General features: G+C 41.4%; 1 protein-coding gene across 1 annotated transcript in view; it reads left to right on the top strand.

Annotated features, from left to right (window-relative positions):
* sez6l2 (seizure related 6 homolog (mouse)-like 2) overlaps window positions 1–13639 on the top strand; it is a 29023-nt gene that overhangs the window by 9721 nt on the left and 5663 nt on the right. The window contains exons 4-18 of the mRNA XM_084437715.1: window positions 2894–3109; window positions 4083–4216; window positions 5710–5902; window positions 6053–6238; window positions 6695–6878; window positions 7022–7185; window positions 7469–7663; window positions 8053–8191; window positions 8673–8869; window positions 9666–9860; window positions 10206–10400; window positions 10614–10805; window positions 11037–11075; window positions 11359–11476; window positions 11803–11914. Coding sequence (XP_084293841.1) covers window positions 2894–3109; window positions 4083–4216; window positions 5710–5902; window positions 6053–6238; window positions 6695–6878; window positions 7022–7185; window positions 7469–7663; window positions 8053–8191; window positions 8673–8869; window positions 9666–9860; window positions 10206–10400; window positions 10614–10805; window positions 11037–11075; window positions 11359–11476; window positions 11803–11914 — 2459 coding nt within the window. The remainder of the gene's footprint in view (window positions 1–2893; window positions 3110–4082; window positions 4217–5709; window positions 5903–6052; window positions 6239–6694; window positions 6879–7021; window positions 7186–7468; window positions 7664–8052; window positions 8192–8672; window positions 8870–9665; window positions 9861–10205; window positions 10401–10613; window positions 10806–11036; window positions 11076–11358; window positions 11477–11802; window positions 11915–13639) is intronic.

The following is a 13639-nucleotide window of genomic DNA, read 5'->3' as shown; positions in this document are numbered from 1 at the left end:
ACCTTTGCATATTTCCCTTACACTGCATTTTCCTGGAACCCCATCCGACCCCTGCTGTTGGATGTCTGGCTTATGTCAGGCCTCATGCTAGAGTACAGTCAGTCAGGGTTCGACTCAGGACAGCCAGAGTTCAGTTCTGCTCCTCATACAGCACAATTCAAACAAGATATACATGTAAGATGATCACTGTAAGCAACACAATCAGTGCACAATCAGATGATTTATGTGAGATGATTAATGAAAATAATCACAACACCGTTAGCCTAGTGTAGAACTGGTAGTAGGCCCGTACTGTTAACAGTATGGTAGTCTAGCCTGCAAAGCCTGAGTTTATACCAAACAAAGCATGAGAGATCTGTCAACTCAGCAGTGAAACAGGGTGCGGTAGGTAGCCCAGTGGTTAGGGCATCTGAACAGTCACTAGGATTTACAGTAGCTGGTTCGACACCAGGCCATGAAGTCTATGATGTAAATCCTGTTGGATAAAAGCATCTGTTAAATGCCTAAAATTTAATTAACTTGTTTTCCTAACCACAGCAAAATGTGATAACAAATGTGTTAATCTAATGACTTAGCAATCCCTTAGCCTCATCACTTTGTAATCCTTTTATATTGTTTACCTTGTATTTTGCATTCCTTCTTATTTGCACTTGTCATAGCACACCTTTTGGTGGTCTAGAAGGGCGCTGAACCAAAGCAGTCCAAAGCCGGATGCAAAATGACCTGTGAAACATTCACACCCCCCTTTAAACAATGGTGGGTGATACAGGCCCATTGACTGTAATCACACCTTTGTAAGTACTGTAGGTAGGCTAGGCTATAATTCTTTGAATGTTTAACAAGGAGCACACATTTTAAGACTTAGACTAGAGTGAAGGAAAAGTATTTTGAGGTGCAATTTAGAAAAATAAATCTGTCAAGTCCTTTAGTTTTTTGTGCATAAACATGCCTAAAGTGCTGTGCATGTGTAATTAGATAACTTAGGGCAGTGGTCCAACCCCAACCACCAAGCTGTGAACCGGTACTGGGCCGTGACCCATTCGCTACTGGTCCACACTGAAAGGATAGTTTATTAAAATAAATTAATACATAAATAAATAAAACAATAGCCTTTGTGCAGTAATTACATTGAACTTGGTGCAGTTGGTCATTTTCTCACCACACTAATATCTGTTACGCTCACAACAGAGATTTTTAACATGACAGGGACATCACTGGCCAGGGTGTTTGAGCTGCGAGAGCCTTTGAACTGACAGATGTATGGAGAAATGGATGTACGGACGCACGCACGCACTCAACTTAGCAGAGTCATATTGGTTTGTAAATGAATTTCCTGGATGGATTTTCTAATTTTAGCATCACAATCAAAACATGGCATAAAATATTTTAAATTAAGATCTATTCCAATCCATGCAAGATCCATGCAAGTTCAAACTTCACCTACCTGTCTTTTTGCCCACCATTCACAACTTGACACATTTCTCAATGCTCTGTGTGGCATAAACATGCATTAAAGAATGAATATGCATTAAATATAACTGTGTTGTGCACACATTTTAAACCTAGATCACTATAAATTCAAGTGTTTAGGAGAATAAAGACTATGAAAAACGCTTGCTCAGGAATAATTACGAACGGTTATTCTCCAATTACGTTGTGACCAGGCCAATCAGAGACTGTTTTCTGACTGCTTCTGCCCCCCCCCCAGTAGAACCTATCCCCTGATTGGTTCCCATAGTTGATGCACGAAAATGAAAGAAAGGTCGCTGGCAAAACAGTCTCCCGAAGCGTTAGTAGAAAAAACAGCCATAAGTGCAGTAATTGCAGAAATAGAAAAAAGCAAAGAAAAAACACTTTACAGTATATACACTCACCTTTTTTTTTTCACTCATTTTGTATTTGTATTTTGTACTGCTCATTTGCAGTGTCCTGTCTTTGCACTGTCCTGTCCAATGTTGTCTCCATCAGTGTTATGCTCCATTGGCCAAAGTAAATTCCTAGTAGGAGGCACATAGTTTAGGAGGTAGAGTGGCTGTCTGGGGATCGCAAGGTCCCCGGTTCGATCCTAGCTTCCGAAGTGTGCTGAAGTGTCCTTGACCCCAAAATTGCTCATGATTCACAGCAAGAAGGTCTGTGGGCCTTTCTGTGAAGAGTTTGCATGTTCTCTCTGTGTTCGCAAGAGTTTTCCCCATAAAGAACCCAATATGAAAAAGATGTGGAAGAACAGATTAATAACGCTGTCCGTCACTGGGGAAGACAGACAGGAGCACTTGTATTGGTTGGGCGTGTCGCCTGCCTACTGACTGCTCCCAGCTGCCCTTGGGGGAAGGATGATGGGATGGGTGAAAAGTAGGAGAAAAAATTACTCAGTGTTTATTTTTTTTTACTATGTTGTAAACTACCTGGCAATAAACACATTCTGATTCGGAATAGCAACAATTAAACAAGGACAAGAGTATGCACTAGTGAAGTTTTTTTGCCGTTCTTCTGACTGGATTTGGCAAAACAATAATGTTAACTTAAACTTGGGCTATAGGTTAAGGTTTGAGGATTTTATTTAGTAAGACATCATTTCCAAACTCACTTCGGTTGAGAAATGAATATATGAGTGCCCTCATAAATATTGCACATACTGTAACTTATGTCTCACATAACTGCATTGGCAATGGAGCTCTTTTGATTCAGGTGGTAACATGTCTCTCTCTCATCTGCATTCATCAGGTACTATCAGATACGTCAGCAGATAGATACAGACACTGTTACAGCAGTGTCTTAACAGTGCCTCCTGGTGGTTGGTGTGGAACTCTTCATGAAAAAAAAAAAAGCTTTGCCATTGCCACGCCTGATGTGAAAAATTGCATGAGCAACATCCGTACCTTTCACTTCTTTGTAGACACTACCACCAATCCTACTCAGGCTGTCCCAGCTATTGGGCAGACTGAGCGGGCAGCCACAGTGATGTCACCAGGGGTGCTTACCACGGCTTTGACGTCATCCCCTGCAGCCAGCCTTTCAGGAGCAGGGACCAGCGTGACCTCTCCCCCCACAGAGGAGGAGACAACTACCACTTTGATCACCACAACAACCATAACCACTGTGCACATGCCAGGTAAAAGGCTTAGCGTTATAGAACAAATGTTTGCCTGAAAGGGTGGTTCACAAAAATATTAAGTTATTAAGATTTTTATAACCTTTGAGTCCTGATTCATCAGTTATTGGCAGCATTCTAAAACATTTTTTATATTTTTATTCTAATACAAACATAGCAGGTAACAGGGTTTGATAAGGGAACCCGATTCAGAGACATCTAATTGACTGTCAGGTTTTTTTTCTGCACACTGGTGCACAACTTCTGTTTCCCCAACTTTTTTTTTAACCTGGATTGTGCCTGGATTCATCCGTTTCCATCAGCATCATGGGGTGGCTGTGGCTCAGGAGGTAGAGCGGGTCGTCCAATGATCGTAGGTTTGGCAGCTCGAATTCCAGCTCCTCTTGTCGAAGTGTCCTTGGGCAAGACACTGAACCCCAAATTGCATCCAATGAGCAGGCTAGCACCTTGCATGGCAGCTGCCACCATTGGTGTGTGAATGTGTGTGTGAATGGGTGAATTGGGCCATTGTAAAGCACTTTGGAGAAAAGCGCTATATAAGTGCAGTCCATTTACCATTTTTACCATAATTAACAGTGCAAAAAGTATTTTTGGATACAATTTACATGGGTGAACTATCTCTCTTTTTGATCACTGGACCAACTGCAACACATGCTGATGTAAACTAAAGGTTGAGTTTTTCAGGTCTATGTACAGTACTGGTATGTGGTGATGTGTGCGTTCATTTTCAGTTATGACCGTAACCATGACTGTCCCAGGCTGGTTTACTAAATTGCTAAAAGTCAGACATGGTCTGTTGTGTGTAGTCACTTCCACACTGTTCATATTTCTATGATTGCTGAAAAAATACAGATCAGAATGTCTGATACTACTAGACCAGTGAAGAAATGAAAGCAGAGTATTTTTCCTTTCTCTTTCACACACACATAACTTATGCACACACAAGTTATGCATGATTTTTTTCTCTCCCCAGTGCAGTGCAATTCTAGTCTCTCAGGGATGGAAGGAATTGTGGAGTCTCCAGACTCCATGTCCCCATCCCCCTTTTCACCCCTGGAATGTACCTACAGCATCGCCGTATATCCAGGTTATGGGGTGGAGATACAGGTAAGGTACAACACTGCGATTACAGTGTGTTGGCAATTATGTTTTTGCCAGTGTTCATTTTGACAGCAAGTTTTGATTTAGTTTTAGTCATAGTCTTTTGACTAAAATGGAATTTAGTTTTAGTCATATTTTATTAATCTTAAATGTTTTAGTCTAGGTTTAGTTGACTAAATATTATTAATATTTTAATTGACTAGACTAAAATCTAATTGGTTTATTTAATGTGTAATACATTATTTAAGCGTTTCTCTAGAATTTCCAAACTCATTATATATTATATAGTTCTGGAGGAAACATCTATTAAGCTGAGGGACAAAGCTACTGAAGTATCTTATTCTGATTCATTGTGTAGACTCTAGAGTATCGAATGATAACTTTTCTTTATAGCTTTTATTTTGCTCTGTATCAAAGCTGAAGTTTACTGTCTTTTGATTGCTCCTATGCTTATTTTGTGGCCCGCAGTGCAAATACCAATTTTTCGTGATGCATGATCAGCATTAGAAAAAAACATAACACTATCACTTTACTGCAATATGTCAGATTTTCATAAGGTTTTAAACATTTCAATATTGTTATTGAGCTCCTCTGTGAAAACTGTCTTTTTGGCCGCTGTTTGGCTCTGCTACAACAATAATAATAATTATTATTATTATTATAATCGACACCAGAGCATTAAAATTACTATTGCTTTAAAAAACAAAAACAAATGGAAGCTCAGGGAGCCTCCTCCGATAGACATGTGTCCACACCTGGTTCAGAGTGTCTGCACATCCTGTGATCCCATCAGTAATATGGGGCATTCTTCTATGGGCTTATGGGAGTGTGGGCGTACCCAAACCCACAAAGCATGAGAGTGAAGCAGACTGAATTTACTGTGCCCTGGCAGACGGAATTCTCTTATTCTCTCGCTGCTAGCATTTAACAGGCTCACAGCGCAGAAGTAACATACTGCACCTTTAATGGTTCTAGAAAGATAAAACCATGTTTCCAGACTTTTCAATTGTATATTTGCTAGGGCTGTCGATTGATAAAAAAAAAAAAAAGCAAATTAATTACATGATCTGTATTGCATTATAGATTAAAGTCATGGGCCACCAGGGTGCCACAGATCCCAGGCCGAAGATCTGAAATAGACTGACATCAGCTCATGAATGATGCATTTTTCTGCTTTTGAAATAAAATCATTGTGATTATCCATGTGTTAAGGCCGTTTCAGACGAGGAGTGATATCCGCGCATTGTAATTTATTTTCAATGAGAGGGGAGAGCAGACAATTTGGGAGCCGCGGACAATCTGGGGCGGAGCGGCAAGCGGGCGCGACCCTGTGAAATTGTCGTGCGCGTGCTCGTTTCGTGCACACGCCCGCCCGCGACAAGAGCTGAATGTAGTCAGCTTTCCCCGCTGCGCGCAGGATGCGTGCGTCCCCTGCTGATCCGAGCGAGAACGCAGGCGGAATATCGCTCCCCATCTGAAACGGCCTTTACTCTTTCTAGGTGAAGAAGGTTAACCTGTCAAAGGAGGAGTCACTGACCATCCTGGGCTATGGAAAATTAGGACCTGAGCTTTTAGCCAATGAAACCTTGATGAGTGAGGGCCAGGTGATTCGCAGCTCAACCAACCAGGTGCAGATTCACTACCGTAGCCTACGGCAGACTAATCATGGAATTTTCAGCCTGCACTATCAAGGTAATTAACAGCCTGTAGCTCTGATACTAAAATGCTATAGAAATTGAGTGTGATTAACTATCGTGTTTCGTCTTGTGCAATTAATTCATCTTTTCCCTGTCCTTTCTTTATCTCTTTATTTTATTTTTTAATCTCTCCAACACCTTACAGCCTTCCTCCTTTCGTGCTCCTTCCCTCTCTCTCCTGAGGGAGGGGGTGTAACTGTTACAGACATCCATCCAGGAGGTCAGGCCCACTTCCACTGTGATCCGGGCTTCCAGGTTAGGGGTCATGAGGTAGCCACCTGCCTCAACACAACACGACCCCATTGGAGCTTTCCTGAACCACAATGTGTTGGTCAGTAGTTCTCACTCTGCATTTCTCATATAACTTCAGTTATATTGTTTCCTCAGGCTATTCTTCTTCCTTCACTTCCAAAGTGTTGACAAGAGACAACAAGAACCAATTCACCTCACCCTGTATGATGTATAAACAGTCAAACTGTTGTTAATATGTCTATATCATATCATTTACTAGTGGTTAACAACTACATTTCACTCTGCCCTTCAGGGGCCCCTTGTCCTGGGGACCCAAGCTTGCCTGTTGGGTAGCGTCGTCTCTGTTGACCATTGGGGTTGATGTATTTTGGGATGAAGGCTACCTCTTTTATTTCAGCTCTTTGTATGCTACCATTTTGCACCTAGTCATCCAATATTGTCTGTCAATCCTAGTAAATTTCGATCATAAGAGCCATGTCCAGCCAGCCCAAGTGGATACTCTGGGTAGATAGGAAATGTTTCTTTTCTCTCTTAGCTGTGTCATGCGGAGGGTGGACACGAAACGCAACGATGGGCCGAATTCTCTCACCACCTCACCCATCTGCGAATAATCACAGTAATGGAAATAATCTGAGCTGCCATTGGTTACTGGAGGCCAGGGAGGGACACAGGCTCCACCTTCATTTTGAGAGGGTCGCACTTGATGAGGACGACGATAAGTAAGCTTTACTGTTGCTAGTTGTTATCACTAACACTCACACTCATAACGCAGACTCGGCTAATGTGACGCAATTCTGTCACCCCAAAAGATATTAACTATTGCCTGTTCTTACCTTCCCTCCTCCATCTTCCTTTCCATCAGGCTGATTGTGCGCAGCGGCAACAGCTCTTCAGCTCCTCTGCTCTTTGACTCAGACCTGGATGATGTTCCAGAGCGAGGAATCGTCAGTGAGGGCTCTATGCTGTACCTGGAGCTCACAGCTGACTCCTCCTCTATCCCACTTCTTCTGGCCCTGCGCTACGAGGGTGAGCATAGAGATCTGATCATTCAGTCATGCATGCAATCTCTGACTTAGTCTAACCCTCTTGTTCCCTCTAAATCTCTTTGGGGCACTTCTGACCCAAAAATGGCAGTAGGACAGTCTTGCCTATGAATACAGTGTTGCCACAAGTCCTGATGAAAGTTAAAGTTATACATCAACAACAGAATAAAGTCATTCTTGATCATCTGAAAATCTATAATATGGACTACAATGCACTCTAGTACTGTATCAACCACTCTCGCTTTCTCTGTCTTGCTCTCTCCCAGCCTTTGACGGTGAACACTGCTATGAGCCCTACTTGCCTCATGGAAATTTTAGTAGCAGTGACATCACCTATCAGCTGGGTACCACCGTGACCTTCTCTTGCTCCCCGGGTTTTGTCATGGAGCAGGGCTCTGGGGTCATTGAGTGTGTTGATCCCAGTGACCCTCACTGGAATGAGAGTGAGCCTGTGTGTAGAGGTAGGGAGACAGAGCCAGGATCAATTACACTGACACCGAATGAATTAAGAAAATTGGTTATAATTCCTTTCTGAACTGACTGTTTTTCTTCTTCTTTCTCTTCACTCTTCGCTCTGTTCTCTTATTATGCTGCTCTCTCGTCCTTCTCTACTTTGCTGCTTCTTGTCCCTCATTTTCTAAATGTCATTTTCTCTCATCCCTCTGTCCCTGCGTCCCTCTGTCTGCCCTCTCCCTCGCTACGTTCTCTTTCATTGTTCAATCTATAACTCCATCCAACTCACCCCGCCTCTATACCTACCCACTCTATCTCCTCCCATCTCTCCCTCGATTCCTATCTTCCCTCTACCTGTATGTTCTACCTCTATCTCTCTCTTTCCTCCAAATCAAAGCTCTGTGTGGGGGGGAGTTGACTGACCCCTCAGGCACTGTCCTTTCTCCTGATTGGCCCCAGAGCTACTCCAAGGGACATGACTGTGTGTGGCAGATCCATGGCAATGAGGAGAAGCGCATTGAACTGGACGTACAGATGTGAGTTTAGCCTAGCTTGGTGCAAGTGTCTTTATATGCATATAAGGTATTCATTATTTGTGATGCTACCTGTTTATTTGAAAAATACAAACATCTGACTGGTGAGAAATACTTTCACTAATCAGGCAATCAGACTTTCTTCCCAAATATTACTACAGTAGCTAGTTATCAGAATGTTGTTACTGGATCAATACCGAAATTACTTTGTTGCTGTAATTCGTAACATGGTTTAATTCAGATTAAAATAATTAAAATAACAATGTTTGTGGTTACAACATTGTAATACGTAATTACATGGTAATCTATAGAGAAAGGCTCAGTCCCGACTCCATTTAACAAATGCATTTAGAGCTTTGCATTTGCATCTGTGTTGACTTCTTTTAAAAGCAGATTTACATAACTGTCAACTGTTTTCTGCAAGCTATTGTCAGGCAATGTAAAGATTGTTCTTGTTTCTGTTTTTTGTCTCTCCCTATTGAAGCTTAAATATTCGTCACAATGATGTCCTCACAATTTTCGATGGACATGATCTCATGTCTCATGTCATTGGCCAGTACCTGGGGTCCAGAGAGCGTTTCCAGGTTGTTTCAGGGGGCTCAGAAGTCACCATTCAGTTCCAGAGTGACCCTGATGATTCCACCTTCATTCTGAGCCAGGGATTCCTTATTCACTATCGTGGTATGTATTATCCTTTATTTATACAGGGGAAGAAGCTTAAGAGCCCAGGTTCTCTTTTCTACACTATTTTCTACATGAAACCAACAGACACAAAATAAACACCTATATAGAACTAGGTGTTTGGTTTCTAAAATTAGAGTGAGGTGGGGGGTGTGTGGAGGTAGAAGCTTGAACTTAATTATGTACTGTACAAATATGCAACTCAAGGTCTCAGATTTTTGAGAGGTCATCAACACGAGTCTTAAAGGGATAGGCTGGAATTTTTGAACTACAGTAGGGCCTCATTTTCGACTTACCCATGTTGTTGATTGATGGAGATCATTTTCAGCTGACCTTCCCATGTTGAGATATGGCCGTTTCAATTCCCCCTATTGACAATGAATGGGTTGTTAGTTGACCCATGCTACACTCATCCACCGAGTTTCATGAAAATCAGTGTGGTAGTTTTAGCGTAAACTTGGTCTAAAAAATGAATGGAGGTGAATGACCAGCTGTGTTTGGGTGGCTCGTGGACCTGTCCTGTGATTCTGATCCGCTCCAAAATGTAATGGGTTCTAAGTTGACCCATGCTACAACCCTCCACTGAGTTTCATGTGCTCCACTGAGTTTCATACATACATACATACATACATACATACATACATACATACATACATACATACATACATACATAAAAATAGCCATGACTAAATTTGAATAATGATCATGTAATTTGTTATGCGGAAAGTATAAGGTCAGCAAAATTTAGAAGGGAAGACAATATATTGCTTTTAAATTTCCCCCCATTTCTTTGCAGAGGTAGAGCCCAACGACACCTGTCCCGCCCTCCCTCAAATTGAATTTGGATGGATTAGCTCCTCCCACACATCTCCTGTGAGGGGCAGTGTGTTGACATATCAGTGCCAGCCGGGGTATGACATCAGTGGCTCTGACATCATCACTTGCCAATGGGACCTTTCTTGGAGCAACAGTCCACCCACCTGTGTTAAAGGTGAAGATGATGTGGCGGGGAAGTTACACTGCTTTGAATTTAAACTGCATAATTTTGATTTAAGTTTTAACTATGGCTACTAGGCAAGGTCATTTTATTATTTATATATATTACAAACTATTTATATCTAATTATAAATACTATTTCTGATTAGTTAGTTTAGTTTTTGCTTCTTTTTATTTTGGCAGTGGCTTCCCAACCAGACTTGGTTGGCAAAGACAAGAGACTTAATGTTCCATTAATTAATGTTCCTCCATTAACTGTTTCGCTGGATTATTCCTAATTATACAGAGACAATGCATACTTACTGTAACATGAGGCTGAGCTGCTTAATGTTAACTCTAGTCCAACAGTGTCCTGATCCGGGTGAGGTTGTGAATGGAGCACGCTCAGTGCGCCCAGAAGCTGGTTTTGCCGTTGGAACAGTGGTGCGCTTCTCCTGTAACCAAGGGTACCAGCTTGAGGGTCCTGGGCAGATCACTTGCCATGGAAGAGACACTGGCACCCCGAAATGGAGCGACCGCAGCCCCAAATGTGTTTGTGAGTCACTACCCTGCCCGCGTGTGTGTGTGTGTGTGTGTGTGTGTGTGTGTGTGTGTGTGTGGTGTGTGTGTGTGGGTGCGTGTGTGTATTTGTGTGTGGGTGCTCTTGGCTAGGTACAGTACTTATTCTTGCACTGATCAATCTCAATATGTAAATAATGAGGAACATCAGAAAACTAATTTTCCCTTTCTCTCTTTACACCCCAAACAGTGAAGTATGACCCATGTCCAAACCCAGGCGTCCCAGACAATGGTTACCAGACCTTGTACAAGCATAGCTACCAGGCTGGAGAGACTCTGCGTTTCTTCTGCTATGAGGGCTATGAACTGATTGGGGAGGTCATTATCAACTGTGTTCCAGGCCACCCCTCTCAGTGGAACAGTCCACCACCCTTCTGCAAAGGTAACAATTTCCTTGATCCCAGCAATGTTCATTGGTAATAGAAGAAAGTAGGAGTGCCCAATTAAATCATGGGCAGAAGGGGGAAACATTTCCAAGGTTCCATTGATCCACAAATAGCTTGGGGAGGAGGGATAAAGGAGGGGGGGGTCAAGTTGGTTTTAAAAATTGTGCTGGTGAATTGAAACTATTGAAAATCATTTAAGGATGATAATATTTATCTCTCCATCTCAGTGGCATATGAGGAGCTTCTGGATGATCATAAATTGGAAGGTGATTTTTCTTGCTCCCTCTCTTGTATGGTGTATGCTGTAAATGTATCCCTCTATAAAATTGTTCATTACTTAAATGCCTCTATAGTATGTGTGTGTGTGAAATTCAAATTCAATTTGGGAGAAATGCTTATCAGAAGTGGTCAGTGGCAGAGCGGCATTCTTCTGACTCAGGATTCGGTGTTGATTACCTGTATATCTAGATTGATAAATAATAAATGTTTCATAACCCTACCTTTCCTTCCCTCCTTATGTCACTTTGAATCATGTGGGTTATTTTTCAGTGTCACAGTCATTTGAGCCCTCCCACCAGATGTTAAGTGAGAACATAGCCTTGGCCATTGTCCTGCCAATTGTCCTGGTCATCCTTCTGATTGGAGGAATTTACATGTATTACACAAAGTAAGTACAATTTCACACAGCAATCAATATTTACCCATTTCAAACTCTTTACATCTAAGTGGAATTATCTTTCTTATTTTTGATAATTCCTAACAGCAGTAGAAAGCCTTAAGCTTGTTGAGCTGGCTGAATCATTCACCAAAATGATTTCACCTAAATAGTTTCTCTTCATGTGTAATTCTACTTAAAAGTGGTATTATCTCTTAATTATGTAATTGGAGTAATGTATATGCTATTTTTATAGCCACGAATAACCCCTTTCCCTTGATATACAGTGCTGCCTATGCTGGAGTAGCAGTATATGACATGTTCTCTCTTCTCCTCAGTGTATGTAGACTGCAGTGGAAGCCTCTATTCTGGAAGTCTCTCTCTCACACACACTCGTACAGTCCAATCACAGTAGAGTCTGACTTCAACAACCCTCTATATGAGGCAGGGGTGAGTGTACAATGTCAACAACAGTTCTACTATGCTTAGAGAAAGATACAAATATATTGTAATCTGCTTAGAGAGAGAGAGAGAGAGAGAGAGAGAGAGAGAGAGAGCAAGAAAGACAGTGACAGGGTGCAGTAATTGGAATGGATGCTACATTGAAGTCAACTTAAGTATTTTGAGCAGTGATTGATGGATGGTATAGGGACAGTAATTGCATGTAATCATGTGTTACAATATAAACTGCACATTAATAGACAATACACTATGCTGATAACACTGAAGAGAGGTCTGCTTTCCTGCATTATTCTGGGCGAACATTGAATGACAGTGAGTCTGACACACACAGACACAGATTGACTCACCAACTTCGGGAACAATGAGCAATCCTAATAAGATGGCCGTCAACGTTTGATACAGTTAGATCCATAAAAAACTGAATTTTCATCATTTTGGCTCTGTACATCACCACACTGGATTTGAAATGCACAAACTGTATTGAAAACATTCAATATGTGCGTTAAGAGCAGACTTTCAGCTTCAATTTTAGGGTATTTACGTCCAAATCAGGTGAACGGTGTAGGAATTACAACAAATTGTATATGTGGTACTAGGGTTTCAAAATTCCGGGAATATTCAAAGTTGGAAACTTTCCATGGGAATTAACAGGAATTTATGGGAATTAACAGGAATAAACTGGGAATTTTGGGGTTATTTATACCAACTGTAGTTACCTTGTCATAAACAGACATAAATATAAACATTTTGTTTGTCATAAGCAGACATGCAGGTAAACATTTCTAATACACATTTAAAAAAAGACATTATTTGCCTAATACGTTTGTGAGTAGAACTTTAATGTATTATACAGCCCTCTTAGTGTGCAGGATGCTAGGAATTAGCTGTGCATGTGATGGAAGAATGCACAGTACAGGGTTGAAATTCAACAGAATTTGCATTAAATCAGTTTGTTTGCAAGATCACGCTGCAAGATCTAGAACTGCATTTTATGTTTTTTCCCCAACTAGGCTACATTTACATTCCCTGTTATAGGGGTCTGCAGTGGTATAGCGGTGTAATGCATCGTGTTTGTTCCGGTGCAGCTGCCTACCGGGGACCGGCGGTCTCGCCAGATCCGAGTATGACCGAATCCTCAACAGTTAATAGGGGATAATTGGACACTAGGTCAGGCTCAATTGGCTACCAAATTGGATGAAAACAGGATAAAATCCTAAAGTAAGTGTATATATATATATATATATATAAGGACTATATATATATATAAATAAAAAGGTTACAAAAAAAGGTCAAAATTTCCACAATTCCCAAGCTTAACCTCCCATGGGAAAGTTTCCGGAAATTTATCGGATATTTTCTGCCCCCTTGCAACCCTATGTGGTACCCCCACAAGGACCAAAAGTAATTTGACAAATTAACATAATCATGAATCAAATTGTCGTTTTAAATATTTGGCTGCAAATCATTCACAGTCAATGACAGCCTGAAGTCTGGAACCCATAGACATCACCAGATGCCGGGTTTCGTCCCTGCTGATGCTCTACCAGGCCTCTAATGCAACTGTCTTCAGTTCTTGCTTGTTCTTTGGGCGGTTTACCTTCAGTTTTGTCTTCAGCAAGTGAAGTTCATGCTCAATTGGATTGAGGTCAGGTGACTGACTTGGCCATTGCAGAACATTCCACTTCTTTGCCTTCAAAAACTCTTTGGTTGCTT

The sequence above is a fragment of the Borostomias antarcticus genome (assembly GCF_949987555.1).
Source record: "Borostomias antarcticus genome assembly, chromosome: 5".
Taxonomy (NCBI): Eukaryota; Metazoa; Chordata; class Actinopteri; order Stomiiformes; family Stomiidae; genus Borostomias; species Borostomias antarcticus.
Note: the sequence above shows the minus strand (reverse complement) of the source record. Positions and strands in the feature narration are given on the sequence as shown.